This window comes from Leucoraja erinacea, chromosome 3, assembly GCF_028641065.1.
Source record: "Leucoraja erinacea ecotype New England chromosome 3, Leri_hhj_1, whole genome shotgun sequence".
Classification (NCBI taxonomy): Eukaryota; Metazoa; Chordata; class Chondrichthyes; order Rajiformes; family Rajidae; genus Leucoraja; species Leucoraja erinaceus.
Genome location: NC_073379.1, coordinates 42547865 through 42566603, shown reverse-complemented (window position 1 = coordinate 42566603; position 18739 = coordinate 42547865). Strand labels below are relative to the sequence as shown.

Here is an 18739-nt window from a genome sequence, read left to right as displayed (position 1 = left end):
CCTCTTACCATCATCTGAGTGAGCACGAGACAGAGAAATGCAAGAGGCACAGGAATCGAATCTTGATCAAAACACAGGACTTGGCAGGACTAGAAACATCCAAGTTGGGAATGGGCAGGCGAAGTTTCATCAGACACAAGAACCGCAAGCACTGGTTTACCAAAAATGACAGAAAATGCTGGTGTAACTCAGCGAGTCAGGCAGCATCTCTGGAGAACATGGATTGGGGACGATTTGGGCCAGGACCCTTCTTCGGCAGCCTGACTTGCTGAGTCTAAAGAAAGGTCCTGACCGGCAACATCACCTGTCCATTTCCTCCCCAGATGCTGCCAGACCTGCTCTCCAGCACGGTGTTTAGAAACGCAAAGCTTCTTCTCACTGGTATACAATTTAAATAGGAAAGAATGAATGGCTCAAGAACGTTACAAAATTAAAAAGGAGTCATCACTTTTTATTTATCAGGTCAGCAAAACAAAATCCCAGGAAGTACAGTATTTACAGATCATTCTAGAAACTAAAGCAGCATTATTTAGAAACTGCACTAACAAACACTGAGGAAGGCCAGTCAATTTTGGTAATTGTTTCCAGAGTTCATTTCCTCAACCCCTGCAGTTGGCTTAAAACAGACTTCCAATGCATGTCCTAAACAGTCAACTTTAGAAGTATTTTAGATAACAAAAATATTTAAAAGGAGCTTCCTAAACTACAATGTAGACAAAAGAACACAATATACATGGTAATCTGCAATATCCCTGTCTTTTTTTTTTCACAGAAACTGCTCCCATTTTGCCCTGTTTTCAACATGAAAATAGGTGATGTTAATGAACTGCTTCAAGGAACAGGTGTTCTTTGAAAGCATCATTTCAAAAATACCTTGATCACAATAATATTTCATTTGATAATGCAAACATCTGGATCCAAATTGAGACCTAAACAAGTGTCCTAAAAAAAAGTCATTTATCAAGCAACAGGTTTTGAGAACCCATATAGTGATTTAATTAAAGTGTTTATATAAAACAAGAATACAATAACCTGTAAACTTGGCAAACAAAAGCTAACCTATGGAATTTTTATTCACGTAAAGTAGTCTCACTACAACATTGTAGCACACATCTTACTGCAGATGTGCAGGGGAAGAAAAGTAAATCTACACAGTTTATGAACAGATATTACTTGCACAGAATGGACATTCAGTAAAGATTAATGCTGAGGTACTGCAAATTATGATCACTTTTTGCACCAACATCCTACATTAACAGTAATTGTTAGGACCATTTCTGCTATACAAACAAGTTTTCTTTTAAATAATAGATTAAAAAAAAACATTTTTACCAGATGCATTAGTGCAAGAAAACAAGGAACTTCTTTAGTATGGTAAGCTTGTTCCGTATTGGATTACTTACAAAAGAAAAACACAAACAGTGTTGGTGCTACAAGTGAACTGGGCTCAATGTCTGCCAATTGATTACAGCACCTCGGTCCGAGCTGGTCCTTCATTCAAGATTCGGAAATGCCTCCGTGAATCCGCTTTTAACACCAGTTCTAATGCACACCATTATAATTAAACAGAAAACGTGAACGGTAAAGGTGATAGATTCCACTTTAAGTGTTCTTAACCTTTCGTTGAGATGCATGTTATAAACCATGGTGCAGGAGTCTGCAGTAGTCACAGCCTGTAACATGCAACCAATTGTGAGATAAACTAACCTGTTAAAAACGGCGCTTTGCATGTTCAAAGAAAAACAAGTGCCTTGAATTCAACCAGTTGTGGGCTAAAATATAGCAGCTTGCAAAAGTGTCCCATCATAACAAAACTCGCTGAATCAGAGGTGCTTGATTAATCCATTAGTTATGGATCACTAGACTGATAGCTGGATCAAAGTAAAAATTTGGGGGGTATTTTTGGTTTTCAATGCACAAGTTCAATATTGTTTTTTTTTTAAAAGAGCAATATGGAACATTACTTCAATGAATGTCAAAATCTCTACAATGAAGTAATGACATTCCCACAAGACCACACTAACTTTAAAAAAAAATCACAACTCACTAGATTAATGAGGCAGTCCCCAGTATTTTTAAACACACAATTCATTCAAACACTGGAAACAATAGGGAGGGAAGAAAAAAAGAGAGAGGGAAGGGGAGAGGAAGAGTTTTGAGGTTGTGGGAGGGGGGTGGAGATAAACAGGGCACAAAAGAGGGAGATAGGGAAGAAGGTATAAGGAATACGTCCCAAATAGCTAAGTAAACACACCGCACACCATGTGACCCAGAACTTCACAGCCCAGGAGTGTCCAAAAAGTTGAATCCCTTCCGAGTTAGCTTTGCTGAGCACACCTTGGAATTAGTAAGAGGTTCTACAATTAGCCTCGGACAAGGGAGGAGGTAAAAAATTGGCACGGGTTCCGGCTCTGGATCATGCTGCAATGCTCTCGTGTGTGGAGATGTCGGCGGCAGGGCCGATGTCGGCGGCGTGTCCATTCCTCACTACCAACCGCCGCTCCGCCTGTCCTTACTGCTCACTCGCACCCGCAAAGGACAGGTGCTTGGCTTGAGGTACTGAAGGATTGATTGTAACACGAGTTCCTGCTCCATCATCAGTTGTCAGCGGGCAAGGAGCAGAGAATATGGTGAGGGGGTCGGTGTGGGGGTGGGACGAGGGGATAGAAAGGGAGGAGAAACTTGCACAACATTTCAAGTATACTAACAAAGCTCCGACTCTTTATTTTTGGTCTCAGTGTCCAAATCCTGGGAGTTTTCCTTTATTAATGCTAAAGAGATTGGACAGGATGGTGCTTCCTGGTAAGTGACTTCCGTCTTCATGTTGTCAGCAGAATCCAGTTGCTCCTCCATTCTTAAAGGTGTAGTGTTATTCTCTTCCCTGGAGTTCTCTGTTGCTGGACAGGTTTCATGTTCCTGATGGTTATTCTCACCGAGAGCCCTGTTAGAAGCATTTAAGAAAATGAAAACAGTATAGGAAAGGCAATGTTGAGAGTTGACTATTCCGTTCTACTCCTGACTTGCATTCCTCACTCCATTCTCTGGAAGACTGAGTTTGGCCAGCGCTCGCTGAATTTGTTTAAAAACAAAAACCTGAGTTGAACCATTCAATCAATGTCACTGAGCTTGATCAATCCCTCTTACCTATATCAACCTATCACCTGCCAGGCTTTGTCCCACCCCTACCTCTTTTCCAGCTTTCTCCCCCAACTACAATCAGTCTGAAGAATCCAACCCAAAATATCATGTCAATGTTCTTCAGACCCACCGAGTTCCTCCAACATTATGTGTTACACACTGGAAATTTAAGTAGTCCATTTCAAAATCCTCACCTTCACATTCAAATCTTTCTGCGATCACATCGCTCCATATCCTCCACCAGCTTACAAGTTCTTTGCACTCCACCAATTCCAGTCTTTTGACCTTCCTCAAATGTCTACCAGTCCACCTCTGTCAGACACTCCCCCCTCCCTGAAAACTGCACCCCTATCACTCTTAGTTTGGAGGAAGGGTCTCCGACCCAAAACATTAACTGATTTCTCTTCCCACAAATGTTGCCCCATTGGCTGAGTCCTTCCAGCTTGTCTGTTTTTATTTCAGATTCCAGCATCCTTAGTTTTATTTATTTTGGATTGCTGGCAGCCATATATTGCACTCCCCTCTATTCCTGAGAAAATCCTCTTATGTTCAAGTTTTTGGTCACCGGCCCTAATACCTCCATGTATGAATGATGGAAATATCAAACAAAAACTGATGATGCATCTTAGGATCATCTTCCATATTAAGATTTGAAAGACCCTTTTGGCCCATTACACGAGTACCAAATGCCAACCTTATTTTCCCTCCTGTGTCTCAATCAACTCTTTTCATTTCCACCCACCCACCATACAATTCTCCTGCCTCCTACCTACACTAGGGCATATTTACAGTAGCTAGATAACCTACCAACGAGCATGACTACAAGAAGTTGGGTCACCTGGGGAAAATCCATGTGGTCACACTGAGAACATGCAAACTCCATGCCAACAATACCCTGGTCGCTGGATTTATAAGGCAGCAGTGTTACATATTCCACCACTGTGCTGCTCCTTGAATATGCCACATCAATGGTCACTGTTGCATTTACAATTATTTAATGTTTACACATATTCTTGGGCATTTTGTTAACACTTCATATTGAGAGATCTTACATGCTATGTCTCTGAATGTGACGCTCCCAATCAAATCCACGGGCAAATGTACGTCCGCAAAATTCACAGGGGAATCTTTTCTCATTGTAGATCCGAGCCCCACTTCCTGGGCACACCTCAATACCTGAAAAATAATTTGTTTCAAGAACTATTAGTCCAGAAACATTGTGCATTGTCTCCTCCCTTCCATTTTTTTCTTCAATGTGATAACCCAGTTGAGCCGAGCATTATAATAATAGAAATGATACCATTTTAGCAGTTAGAATTTGGAAGCTACAATTTGACCCACAAAGTCTTTTCCAGTTGGAGAAAAATATACAGACTCTTCCTGCCACCCAGTTCCTGGGTCTGTGGCCTTTGGAATACAGGCCAGGAAGAATTCTTCAAGAAAGTTATTTAAATGGAATGAAGACATCTACCTCGAACAATGAAAATAGACACAAGATGCTGGAGTAACTCAGAGGGTCAGATAGCAAATCTGGAGAAAACGACAAAGTGACATTTCAGGTCGAGACCTTTCCTCAGACTATGTCTCTACCTCCAACAACATTTACCTTTGAGTTACAAGCCCAACCACATATTGGGCAAAAACCTCTCTTGTCAACTCACTCTGAATCCTTTTACGTAACAGCTTAAGTCTGTCTGTGGATTAGTTACCTCTGTTCAAAGAGAAAGACGAATGTCTCATGAATTTATTAATCATTTCTACTCCCCACAGCCAATACAATACAATAGTTTTATTTGTCACATTGCACATAAAGTGCAAGTGAAATGAATTTGCCAGCAGCGGTACAATGAGAAAGAACACACAAAAGCACAATAAAAATTTAACACAAACATCCACCACTGTGGTGGAAGGCACAATATTTGGCCAGTCCTCCTCCATTTCCCCCCGTGGTCGGGACCTCAACCCTCCGCAGTCGCCGCTGCGGGCGTCCAGATGAATGAAAGTCCAGATAAGTGCTGAATCGGTGCCTCCCCCACCGGAGACCGCGGCTTCAGGTTGATGTGGGCCGCAGGCCGGCAGTCGGTGACTTAAAGTTCCTGCCGCGCCGCAGCCAGAAGCACCGCAGACCGCAGGGCCGACAGTCGAAGTCGAAGCTCCCCCTCCAGGGATCCCCAGCGAGGGACCCCGCTCCTGTTGGTAAGTCCATGCCGCAGGCTGCAGGCTGCAGACACCGCGCCGGCTAGAGCTCTGCAGACTGCGGCCCCAGGCTGCCCCGGGCCAGTGAACGGAGCGCAATTATAGGGAGAGGTTGAGTAGGCTGGGTCTCTATTCCATGGAGCGCAGGAGGATAAGGGGTGATCTTATAGACCTGTATAAGATCATGAGAGGAATAGATCGAGTAGATGCACATTTTGCCCAGAGTAGGGAATCTCTCTGGGCAAGAGGACATAAGTTCAAGGTGAAGGGGAAAAGATTTAATAGGAATCCGAGGGGTAACATTTTCACTCAAAGGGTGGTGGGTGTATGGAACAAGCTGCTAGAGGAGGTAGTTGAGGCTGGGCCTATCCCATCATTTAAGAAACAGTTAGCCAGGTACATGGATAGGACAGGTTTGGAGCGATATGGACCAAGCGCAGGCAAGTGGGACTGGTGTAGCTGGGACATTGTTGGCCGGTGTGGGCGAGTTGGGCAGAAGGGCCTGTTTCCACACTGTATCACTCTATGACTGTAAAGTCAACCCTGTTCTTCAAAACAGATCCAAGAGATCATTTGGGTCCACCAGTATCTACTTAGCAGGCCACGTTGTAACATTTCATCTGATAAGGTGACAGCTAGATTATCTGCACAAATCCCAGGAGAGGGAGTTGAACCCAAGGCAGCAACTCATTGAGGCAAGACAGATCCTCTGAGATGTTACTTGTTAACAGACAGAATGCTGTGTATGCTCCTAGCAAGAGAGGTGGCCCTAACATTATTCTGGGAGTAGACCTATACCTTGCAATTTTTTTCTAGAATTGAAATAATAAAACTGGTAATTGAATCCTCACTCTCAAATATAACGATAAACAAAAACTACAAGCAAGATCCAAATATGCATAACAGTTCACTTGTTTCACCAAATAGTGGTGCATATATACTTCACTTTAGAGATACAGCGCAGAAACAGGCCCTTCGGCCCATCGAGTCTGCACTGACCAGTGTTCATCCTGTACGCTAACACTATCCTACACACTAGGGGCAATTTACAATTTTACCGGCCAATTAATCTACAAACCTGTACATTTTTGGAGTGTGGGAGGAAACCGGAGCACCCGGAGAAAACCCATGCAGTCATAGACAGAAAGTACAAACTCTGACAGCACCAAGTCAGGATCGAACACGGGTCTCTGGCGCTGCAAGGCAGCAGCTCCACCGCTGCGCCACCCAACATAGAATGAACCGCCAGAGGGTGTGGTGGAGCCGGGTGCAATATTGAAAAGAAGCTTGGACAAGTACATGCATTGGACACGTTTGGTGAGATATAGGACAAGCTGCAGGCAAGTGGAACCAGTTCGATTAGGCAATTTGGCCAACATGGAATAAATCTGGGGCATCCTAAAACATTTTTTTAGTTTAGAGATACAGAGTGGGAACAGGCCCTTCGGCCCACTGGGTCCGCACCGACCAGCGATCCCCGCACGTTAACACTGCCCTACACACACAAAGGACAATTTACACTTAAACCAAACCAATTAACCCACAAACTGGTGCGTCTTTGGAGTGTGGGAGGAAACTGAAGACCTCTGAGAAAACCCCCGCAGTCATGGGGAGAACGTACAAACTTCGTACAGACAGCACCCAGTCGGGATCGACCCCTTGTCTCTGGCGCTGTAAGGCAGCAGCTCTACCGCTGCGCCACCATGCCGTCCATGAAAGGTACCTGAAACATGTACTGCTTCTCTGAAATGGATGAAGCACTCCCCTCCTCACCTTTCATACACCCGTTTTGAGGCAACGTTAAGAATTACGACATTTTTTCCAAAAAAAAAGTTTTCCAAAATCACAAACCTCTTTGTTCAACAATGTGGCCTTTTTCTTCCTCTCTGGCCTCCTCCTCGCTGCTGAACCATTCTTTGTCTTTAAAGTCTAACTGGTCCAGGTTAACGCGACCAACTAATTCAAAGTTGCGAATCACCTGAGGTTGGGGAAGAAGAGCATGTTCAATTAATCCCATTGCACAAGAGAGTATAAACTGGTGGGTGCCAGTTTCACTGTAGCAATCCTGCTAATGTACAATACCAAATATTGGCCATTCAGTCAATCTTGATTCTTGCAGGGTCTGTGAAACAAACGTTTTATTAGACCCACTCTCCTTACCCACCAACGTAAAAGTTGTATTTGGCATTTATCCCTTCTGGGAGTTAATATTGAATCTGCACCATCACATTTTCAGGGTAACTGATCCAGATAACTTGCAGTGCCCAAAATATCCAACCAAGTCCCTCAAATTCAATGGTATTTGGAGATAGAATTAAGAATCCAGCACGACAGTTAAAGCTGGGGTTAATGGAATGATTTAATTACAGAATAGCAAAATTGGAAATGAATCAAACCATAAAAGCAATCAGAATTACCTTGTGTTCCTCCTGCAGGTGGTTCTCCAAATCTTCTTTTATCCTGCTCTCATAATAACACAGTTGGCACTTGTATGGTTTCATTTCTTTGTGCTTTTCCATATGCTGCTGCAACGTCTCGTCGCTGGAGCTGGTGAAGGTGCACTTATCGCACCGGAAGACAATTCCTCGCAAGTGCCTCGAGAGCTTCGAGCGACAGACTTCAATGGGGACAACTCTCTCTTCTGTGGAAGATGAACAAAAAAAAAAACATGTACATCATGATAGATCCATCCCTAGTGTAAGTCATGCACAAACTGTCTCTCTTCAATGAGTCAGGAAGGATTGTACTAATATACAACCAGATTAAGATCATTATACTCTGGTCAATCACTGCATAAAAATCAAGATCTCCAATTAATTCACAACCTGTGATTGGACGTAGATATCAATGTTGTTGGAATCAGTGTCAGTTCATAGAAACATTGAAATTAGGTGCAGGAGTAGGCCATTCGGCCCTTCGATCAATATGATCATGGCTGATCATCCAACTCAGTATCCTGTACCTGCCTTCTCTCCATACCCCCTGATCCCTTTAGTTCAAAGATCCATTTCAGATTCAGATTCAAACTTTATTGTCATTGCGCAGTGTACAGTACAGAGACAACGAAATGCAGTTCTGAATAATCAAAGGTTCTCTGCCATATTTAAGGCGATCGCTGGGCTCTGATCTTCCTTCTGCTACTGACTTAAGACTTAATGTCACTTAAAGAGTTGATACCATTAATGATGACTATTGTTTCAGCCTGAAAAACAGTGTTTTACGAAATGCAGGATGAGAGTTTTACGAAATGCAGGATGATATTACAGATGGTCGAGGACTCAGGGCAGGATTTACCCATCCTTCACCATGCATCTTTCACTGACTTGTTTCATAAACACTCCACACCTAAATGCTCAGTTCCATGAAAGTAGCAACACGGGTAGGATATAATTTTACAGCCGTACAAGATGGTGATACCACAGCTGGGACATGGTGTGCAGTTCTGGTCGTCATATTCTGAGGATGTAATTAAGCTAGAGAGGATGCAGATAAGAGGGCGTGGGATACAAGGAGAGACGGGATAGGCTGGGACAGTTTTCCCTGGAGAGGTCACCTTATAGTGGTTTAGAAAATCATGAGGGGCATGGATAAGGTGGATGTCACAGTCTTTTTGACAGGGTAGGGGTATCATAAAAATGGTAGGTTTATGGTAAGGAGGAAACATTTTTAAAGGGACTTTTTTTAAACCTTTTCCACAGAGGCTGTTGTGTATGTGGAATGGTCTGCCAGTGGTAGTAGTCGAGGTAGATACAATGACAATGTTTAAAATATATTTGGACCGATAGACGGATAGGAAAGCTGCAGAGGGATATGGATCAAAAGCGGGCGAATGAGGTTGGGAAGGCCTGGGCGAGATGGGGCAAAGGGCCTGTTTCAATGCTGTCCGACTTTGACTCACCTCTGTGAAGGACGATGTGATCGATCATGCTGCTTTTGTATTTGGTGTGGTACAGGCAGAGAGGGCAGCGCAGGTCCTTGGGACCCTCCACAGGAGGGGCTGTGTGGCTACCCTCAACGTGCATAGAAAATGTAGACCTGCAACACAAGCACACAACACCTCAGCTTCACACTCCTCGCTAGAAGTCAGGCTTCACCAAAGGAGGCCCTATGGCCCACTGTGCACGTGCTGGCTCTTTGGAAGAATTGCTCATTTAATCCCAACTCCCACTTTTTCCCCCAAACATCAGCCATTTAAGAATGTATCCCTTAAGAAGATCAGTTTTCACTGATCTTTTTGGGCAGTGCAGTCTGGATGATAGATCACGATACAAAGAATTTCCACCCAATTCTCCATGGATCTACATAGGAATATACCCGCTATTCAGTACCATTGCTGTGCTGCTGAATCAACTTCACTTTCTAGCACTATTGTTGTTCTTCTTTCAACCTGTGTCTACCAATGAAAAGTGTTTTGCTTTATTTAATAGCATTTAATTTCTCAGTCCTCTATTAAAGTGGAGCAATTAGTAGACTCAGCATCTCGCAGCTCCAGCAAACTAGGTTCAAACCTGATCTCTGCTGCTGTCCCTGTGAAATCTGCACATACACCCCATGGACAAGTGGGTCTCTTCAGGGTGCTCCAGCCCTCTCCTGCATCCCCAAGATGTGTGGGTTGATTAACAGGCCACTGCCAACTGCCCGAGTGTGCAGGCGAGGTAGATTCAGGGAGCGTTGAAGGGAATTAAGGCACAATGAGTGGGAGAAAGGCATGGGTCTGTCGGCTGGGATTGACTCCACGGAGTCAAAATAGCCTCTTATGTCGGCTGGTACTGTGGTGTTCTTTTTATTATTGAACAACTTTTTGTTGTTTATTATGGTAGCTACTCAGTACTATATGTTTGCATACCCGTTGTGCTGCTGCAAGTAAGAATTTCATTGTTCCTTTTCCGGACATATGACAATAAAACACTCTTGACTTTTAAACCTCCCCTTAACACTTTCTACTGTTAAGCCATTGCCTCCACAACACTCTTATCAATCACATTTGCTCAATAGCATAACGCACTTTTTCAATCCAGCACACTGTATTCAGTGAAGAGTTCAATAGTTACCAAAAAACATTTCAACAATTGATAAACAATGCCACCCCATACTGGATGGGAGGGGTTAGCCTTGGTATGAGCGAGCCTGCTGGGATTCAGTGAGTCACACTCTTTCACCAATGTCAGAATGGGTTCAAGGCCCCGGGAGTTCAGCACAAAATTCTACACTGATATCCTGTGTGGTGCTGTAGATGTACTGTAATGACTAGGTGCCACCTATTGTATGTCTGTTTGCTCGGGTAAGAAAGATAGATCTTGTGGCACTATTTTCAAACAGCATTAATTACCCACATTGTCCCCGGGAAGTTGTTGAGAAATTGGGTGAGGGAAAATTGAATAAAAACAGGATTATTTTAGGGTATGTAAGTAAATGCGATTATTGTAGGATAGTTGGCACGGACTTGGTGGGCCAAAGGGCCTGATTCTGCACCGTACAACTCTGTATGTTGAAGTGGATGAATGCCCTCCTGCGATTCACATTCCCAGCTCAAAATCTGTGTCGACAATTTTTGCCTCGCCCCATTTCTTTGTCCATCTTACCTGAAGCCGGTGAAGAATGGACAATCCTTACATTTGTAGAGTTTCTTGCCGCAGTGCCTGTCTCGATAGTGGCGCCTCATGCTCTGGATGTACTCGGAGTTGAACTGGCAGAACTCGCAGCTGAAGTACCCCTTAGACATCTGGTCAGAGGGGGCGGTTGGCGATGGCACTAGGATGGGGCTGGAGCGGTTTCTGGCCATGGCCGCTGTCTGGTAATGGTTCAGCTGTTGCTGGACATCAGGTGGCTCAGAGTAGGAGGAGTCTATACGTGGAGAGTTGGTGTACACAAACTGTATAAAATCCAACAGGTTTTCTTCATTGATCCCCACTCCCCCCCCTCCCTTCCCCTACAGACCCCCAAAGGCTTTAAGCTACGACGAAGAAGCCCCTACATCTCCCCATTAGACCCAAGGCAGCTTGAAACCCATGCAACAGAAAGCCTTGGTGAAGCAAGTATAGTGCCAGGAACCCATGAAAACAGCAGGAAAAGCAAGATGGATCAAGGAAAGCAAACCAGATTATAAATGGGAAGAATTTCCCTTTCGTATCCCTGCGGTTAAGCATGGGCGACCAAGAAAATTCCAGCCATTATTTGAGTGAACAGTGTTCACAATGGAACAGATTATTAGGCAACGAGGCAATTGATGGGAAGGGTTACCAATTACGGGACATTGCAGTGCATCCAGCTGGTTTATTTAGGTTGCAGAAAGAATTTGCTGTTATTAGGAATAAGGAAGAACATTTTGTAGGATTGTAGGTGAGAATCAGTACATTGTTCACAGAAAAGGGAAGTGCACAGCAGAACGTTGACCATCTCTTACCTTTGCTTCTGATGGAGGGGCATTTTAAGAAGGTGGGGTCTGGAATAAGGACACAGAGTAACAACTGGGTCTTACAAAATTTTCAAGTGAGCGACTACTACTAAAAATACTTATTAAATTAAAAAAGCCCTAAAAGCATTGCCTCAACGAGAGCAGAATTTGCTTTTCCTGAGAGTTTCATCCAGTTTTCCTGAGGAGAGTCTTTTCACTGCAGTGTTTTTGTTTTGGAAGGTTCTCTTAGGAACCAAGACTGCTGTGTTCTTTCTTGGTGATCATTGCAGAATTTGAAGGCAAATTTGTGCAAGGGCTTATGAATGGCACTGTGTTGCCTTTGTTTTGTGTGCCTTTCCACTCTGCTAGTGAACAGCTTGAAGGCATTTAAAATAACCAAGTAAGATTTGGATACACCAGAGATAGCCACGAGCAGCTTACCATCTGATTCTGCTGCTCCCTCAGACTGGGACTCTGTCTGCCGTGCATTGTTACCAGAAGAGAAGGCTGCTGGAAGGTCAATGTGATGTTTGGACACTGCCATAACATGGCCGTGCACTTTCAGAGCATGTTGTTTGAGCTGCTTTACCATCAGGGTGGAAAAAGAGCAGTAGGAACAGCTGTAGGTGGACTCCACTAGTAAGACACAACACAAGGCTTCTTTTAGGGTTCCCATAACCATTCAAATTATGACTTTCTAAAAATTTAAAAAAAATGGTGGGCAAATTGTGTGTAAAAATCCCCAAATGGCTCTCCATCGGTACAATATAGCCCGGGTCACTTTAAATGCCTTCATGTCATGATCAAACCATCAACTCATTGGATTATTAGAATTTACAATATACTGTTTGGTCACACATGCACACACATACAACAATACAGAATGCCTTCAGGACTCAGAACACCTTTTCCATTAAAGGCTGTAACCATGGCAACGGAGGTTACTATTTCTCTAAACGACTGTGAGCAAACGTACATCACGTTTATTGAATGGTTGTTTCAACTTGCAAGAATATTCTACTTCCAGCCCACATCCCAAACACTTCATCTATCGCAGGAGATGCTCTCTCCACATGCACTGCAGAATGAACTGCTTTCAATTGTATGACACAGCTCACAGAAACTCTGTTGGTGTCTGCACTTGCACAGCAGCCCCATGCAATAAGTATTCTACTGTGCTTATTGACACGTTGGTGTTTTGCCTTGCAGAGGATATTGGTGGCACTTTTTCCAAGTTCACAGTCTTGTGCACAGTTCAGAAATGGTCCATGTGACTCCTCAGGCATACATTCCACATGATTCTCCTATCAGCTTTCTTCATCTCCAATCCATCTATCCTTTTATCTTTACTAGTTTACACCACTAATCTTAACAACTCTCCATGGGACTGCTCCACATTCTCATTGCTCTTGAGGTAAAGAATCTATCCCCCTCCTGCTCGAGCTCAGGAGGCCCCAACCACGGGTGAACATCAAGAACATCAGAGGAAGAGGACTGACTTTGGTGCCTTCCCTCACAGTGGGGAAACTTTGATTCTGCTGTGTGGGGATGTTTTATGTTGGAGTCTATCGTGTGTTATGTTCTTTTTTTATTTGTATGGCTGTATGGTGACCACACATTTCACTGTAGCAACTGGTACATGTGACAAATAAATGTATCTTATATCTAATGTAGATAATGAACAACAATGAACTGAGATTCATGAACTGAGAGTGGAGCACCTGCAGGTCAGAGGATACACATGGTCAAACCCTGGGGATTTATTCACCTTAGTACGCTTTAAAAACCCCAACATCTCCTTCTTTGTCATTTATATCTAATCTAAGATCACAACTCTTTTACCTCATTTTCTTAGCTTCCACGGTCATCTTCTCAGTAAGTATAGGTATGAATTATTTTACCTATTTCTATGGCTGTCTTTGTGTCGAGCCACAAATGATCTTTAAGGGGACCCATTCTTTTCCTAGTCTCCATTTTAGTTTCAATCCACCTGCAGAATCTCTTGGAATTTTCCACTACCTTGCTTGCCAGCTCTATTTCATGTCCTTGTTTTGCTCTCCTGATTGCTTTCTTAAGAGTACTTCGACACCTATACTCGCAGAGAGATTGTCTTGTTTCCTTATGCCTAAATCTGACGCACTCCTCCTTTTTACTGAACAGACTTAACATCTCTCGTCAACCAGGGTTCCCTAAACACGCCAGTCTTGCCTTTTACCCTAACAGGAACATGCGGTCCCTGTACTCCTGCTATCTCACTTTTGAAAGCCTCCCATTGTCTGTCACCCCCCCTACCTGCAAACAGACCCTCCCAATCAACCTCTGCAAGTTCCTGTCTACAGCCTCCAAAATCGGACTAGCCTTAATTAAAGACCATGATTTGAGGGTCAGTGCTATCCTTTCCCATAACTACATTAAAACTAATGGAACTAATAGAATTGATCTTATAGAGGTGTACAAAGTCATAGGAGGAATAGATCTCTTGCCCAGAATAGGGGAATTGAGAACCAGAGGACATAGGTGAGGGGTGAACAATTTAATAGGAATCTGAGGGGTACATTTATCACACAAATGTTGTTGTGTGTATGGAGCTGCCGGAGGAGGTAGTTGAGGCAGGTAATATTGCAACGTTTAAGAAACATTTAGACAGGTACATGGATAGGACAGGTTCAGAGGGAAATGGGCCAGACGCAGGCAGGTGGGACGTATAGGGAGGTTTCACGGCAGTCGGGTCACGACCCATGACCCGTACTGTTGCTACGCTACTCCAAATGGATTACACGCGATGTACTGCAGGTAGGCACTTACCATTGTTTCCAGCGTAGCGGGCCCGTTAAAACCCGCTGAAATTGTCAATTTTTGCGCTGTAAATAATTATGGAAATCGGGATAAGCGTGTGAGACATTTAGCCTACTTCAGAATTCCAAAAGTGAGGAGAAATGACGGTAGATAAAAACGAGAGCTGAAGGGACAACAACAGACAGAGTGCTTGGCGAACATTGGCCGTTTGCTCACTGCATTTCATCAACTAAGGCATTATTTGTGTTTTTTCTTGATTCCTTTGGCATCTAAAAAGTTTCAGAAGTGATAAATCTGGCTGTAATTTTTTAAATCGCCCATGGTTCTCGTGGGTTTTTACATACAAAATGAAAACGCATCTGAAGAAAAATTTACAGCCAGATTTATCACTTCTGAGAATTTTTAGATACCAAAGGAATCAAGAAAAACACAAATAATGCCTTACTTGATGAAATGCAGTGAGCAAACGCGATAATTCCCAATATTTTCAATGTTTACCAAGCACTTTAGCTGCTGTTGTCCCTTCAGTTCTCGCTTCTCTATACCTTCATTTCGCTTCACGTTTGGAATTCTGAAGTTAGATGCATGTCTCTCACACTTACCCCGACTCCCACAATTTTTTTCAGCGCAAAAATTCAACATTTTGGCGTTTTTTAACAGGTAGGAAAGTACGCGTTTTAGCATTAATAACATATACCGGAAGTGACGGATGTCTTCCAGTTGGATTTAGCAGCTCCGTGCGTCGAGCCCTATGACCCAGTGACCTTTCGTGCAATCCCCCTATAGATGGGACATGTTGGTCGGTGTGGGCAGGTTGGGCCAAAGGGCCTGTAACAACACTGTATCACTCTGTGACTCTATAATTATGGTCATTGGTCCCAAAGTGCTCCCCCTCTGACACTTCAGCACTTGCTCTATGTCATTCCCCAAGAGGAGATCTAGAGTTGCACCCTCTCTAATGACACCCACTACATATTGATTAAGGAAGCTTTCATTTAACAAATTCCACCCCGTCCGTCCATGCCCTTTTTACATTATGGGAGACCCAGTCAATATTAGGCAAGTTAAAATCTCCCATGACCCTATTATTTTTAATAGCTATCTATGACCTACACATCTGCTCCTCTAATTCACACTGATTATGGGTCAGCGTGATTGGTGGTCCCATCAACCTGATCATTCCCTTCCTGTTTTCTAAGTTTCACCTATAAAGTCTCACTGGATGATTCCCACAAAAATATCCTCTCTCAGCACTGTAGTGTTGTCCTTCATAATCCAAACGGTAACTTTCTCTCCTGTCTTAAATGGATTTCTATCATACTTGTAGCAACTATACTCTGCAACATTGAGCTGCCAGTCCTGTCCTCCTTTAAGCTACATTTCTGTTATGGCTATCATATCCTAGTCCCTTATGCCTACTCCACACCAAGTTTCACTGCCTTTCCTGTTAAGCCTCTAGCTTTGAAATAAATGCCAAATCTTTTAACTTTTCTGTCCAAGGAACAACCTCAGCCTGTTGGTTATTTTTTCCCATAACCATACCCCCTCTCAACCCTCGAGCCATTGAAGTTAATCTTCACTGCAAATCCCTCCTTGAGGATGGCGACAGAGATCAAATACTCTGCCCATGTTGTCTAACAATTAATAAATAGGTTCAGGAAATGTTCTCGGTTTTGTATTCCAAGACAAATAATTGTCTAAGCTTTATTTCCCTCCACCCCACCCCACCCTAAGAAGCAACTTTACCAACCTGTCCTATAACCTTCAAGGATTTGAGTCGTGTGGATGTGGAGAGGATGTTTCCACTTGTGAGAGAGTCTAGGACTAGAGGTCATAGAATTAGAATTAAAGGACATTCTTTTAGGAAGGAGAAATGTCTTTAGTCAGAGGGTGGTGAATCTATGGAATTATTTGCCACAGAAGGCTGTAGAGCCCAAGTCAGTGGATATTTTTAAGGCAGAGATAGATAGATTCTTGATTAGTACAGGTGTCAGAGGTTATGGGGAGAAGGCAGGAAAATTGGGTTAGGAGGGAGAGATAGATCAGCCATAATTGAATGGCGGTAGACTTGATGGGCCGAATGGCCTAATTCGACTCCTATACCTTATGAGTTGGCTCACCCCAGATTCCTGCATCCACTTATATAACTGTACCCTTACTTTCATGTCACCAACTCTTTGTACCTTGCTTTGCATCTTCAATTCCTCAGTCGTTTAGCTAACTAGCTGAAATCTTCTTAACCCAGATAATACAGACCAACTCCACAGTATTGCTTTGTCTACAGTAGGTGATCTACAGCTGGTCTACAGTAATGTGTCAAATACTACTGCAGTTACCAGGCCACATCACATTCTTTGAATTTAGGACTCTCAAGACACCAGGAATTTCAGACTCAGTAATCAATTTGTATTGTAGCACGTCAGAGACATGGTCTAATCAATTTAGTAGGTGACAGTAATAGAATAGTGGCCAAAAGCCCAAGCAGCGATATTATGAACTGCCAGTACACCACGGCTCGGTGATGGTGTTTGAGGATGAAACAGTGGCCAAGTTTGTGGTTGGAAATTGGCAAGAATTTAAACTTCTCACTTTTCTTCAAACTGCACCAAGAGTGTTGTGGAGTTGAGCTTGAACCAACAGCTGCCTGGTTTCAAGACAAGCCTGCTTCCCACTGACCCACATCGGACACCTGCGAGACGCTGAGTTCCATGCTCATCCAAAATTCCAGTCAATTGGAAAAATGCCTTAGTTTTGCCCAGTCTTGCTTCTCAGTTAATCCATCTCCAATCTTGTAAAGATTGAGACAGCTCAAAACATTGCTGCTCCACATTCCAGTATCACACGATGTGAAAATAACATTCACAGCAAACAAGAACATTCTTGACTGGTTTTACGAAGGATGATGTGTCCAACTAAATTTGAGTATCAACCATCAGCTGGAGTGGCTCGGTGTCTTTGATGTGCTTGAAACACGCTCATTGCACTAGGCAGGTTCACAACTACCTATGACAAAGCACACATTCACATTGTGCAGCAAGAGAGCAAACCAATCACCCAACTGACCAGCCAACCTAGGGACACAAGGAACTGCAGATACTGGAATCTTGAGTAAAACACAAAGTGCTGAAGTAACTCAGTGGCTCAGGCAGCATCTGTGGAAGGAATGGATAGGCGATGTTTTGAGTCGGGGCTCTTCTTCAGACCTTGGGCATTGGTTACAATCTCTAACCAATCAGGATTTTGCTCTCAAATAAAGAACTGGGAGCCTGGTTGTTCCCTATGCCTCTGGAATTCCCGCACAAAATCGCTCGGCATCTCTCACTGTCTCGTAACTTTACCCATCCTAAAATATTCAACAAAGCAAAATGCATTAATGGGGGGACCCTATATAAATACATATACCACTGGGTGGCGCCGTGATGGCAGCCTCGCCAACAGCCTATCTGTCCTTTTGTCTCTTTTTTGTTATTTTTAATGTGTTTTAAAAGTTTGTGTTAATGTTCTCCGGGGGTGGGCAGGGGAAACTTTTTTTCAATCTCTTACCTTGCGGGAGATACGATGGTTTTCTGTGTCGTATCTCCGGTCGCTCTGCAGCCTAACATCATGGAGCTGGAGGCCTTCCTCAGGACTGACTTTGAGCCCCGCCGCGGGGCGTGGACTTACCATCGGGGGCTGATCACTTGCCTGGCATTGACGCTCCAACCGTAGCCTGCGGACTGTAACGTCAAGGGCTCACAGTCTTGGGAGAGACGGAGTCGGGAGGCTCCGAACGATGCAGACGGTTCGACCAGCCCTGACCCGGGATCGATCAGCGGCGCGGGGAGCTGACATCCCCCCCCCCCCCCCCGATGCAGAGGGCCCGCTGCCGGCTATGAGAACCAAGATCATCCCGTGAACTTTTTTTCGCCTTCCAACACAGTGAGGAATGTGGAGGTCACTGTGGTGGATGTTTACGTTAAAATGTATTTTTGTGTTCTGTTGCTGTTTATTAGTATAACTTTATGGCAAATCAAATTCCTTGTATGTTGCAAAACATACTTGGCTAATAAAGTATGATTGGGATTGTGATTGTTGTTGATTTTCTCCCACACACCTTCCCATCAAACGTTTTCTGTTACAGGGATAAATCCACAGAAATAAATTGTCTTTCATCCAATGCATTTGTGAGTATTGGCCAAAGACTGACAAGTGAAAATGTGGATGTGATTACAACTG

General features: G+C 43.6%; 1 protein-coding gene across 10 annotated transcripts in view; it reads right to left on the bottom strand.

The window, feature by feature from the left end:
• Positions 1-425: 425 nt before the first annotated feature.
• Positions 426-18739, bottom strand: part of znf462 (zinc finger protein 462) — a 135121-nt gene continuing 116807 nt past the window's right edge. For 8 of the 10 annotated variants that reach the window (XM_055632545.1, XM_055632540.1, XM_055632544.1 and 5 more), the window contains 7 exons: positions 12170-12364; positions 10917-11178; positions 9233-9369; positions 7752-7975; positions 7186-7312; positions 4191-4314; positions 426-2941 (listed from right to left, as the gene is read on the bottom strand). In XM_055632545.1, coding sequence (XP_055488520.1) covers positions 2704-2941; positions 4191-4314; positions 7186-7312; positions 7752-7975; positions 9233-9369; positions 10917-11178; positions 12170-12364 — 1307 coding nt within the window. In that variant the 3' untranslated portion in view covers positions 426-2703. Of the gene's footprint in view, positions 2942-4190; positions 4315-7185; positions 7313-7751; positions 7976-9232; positions 9370-10916; positions 11179-11737; positions 11777-12169; positions 12365-18739 lie in introns of all 10 variants that reach the window. The other 2 variants (XM_055632547.1, XM_055632549.1) reach the window with 2 other exon arrangements.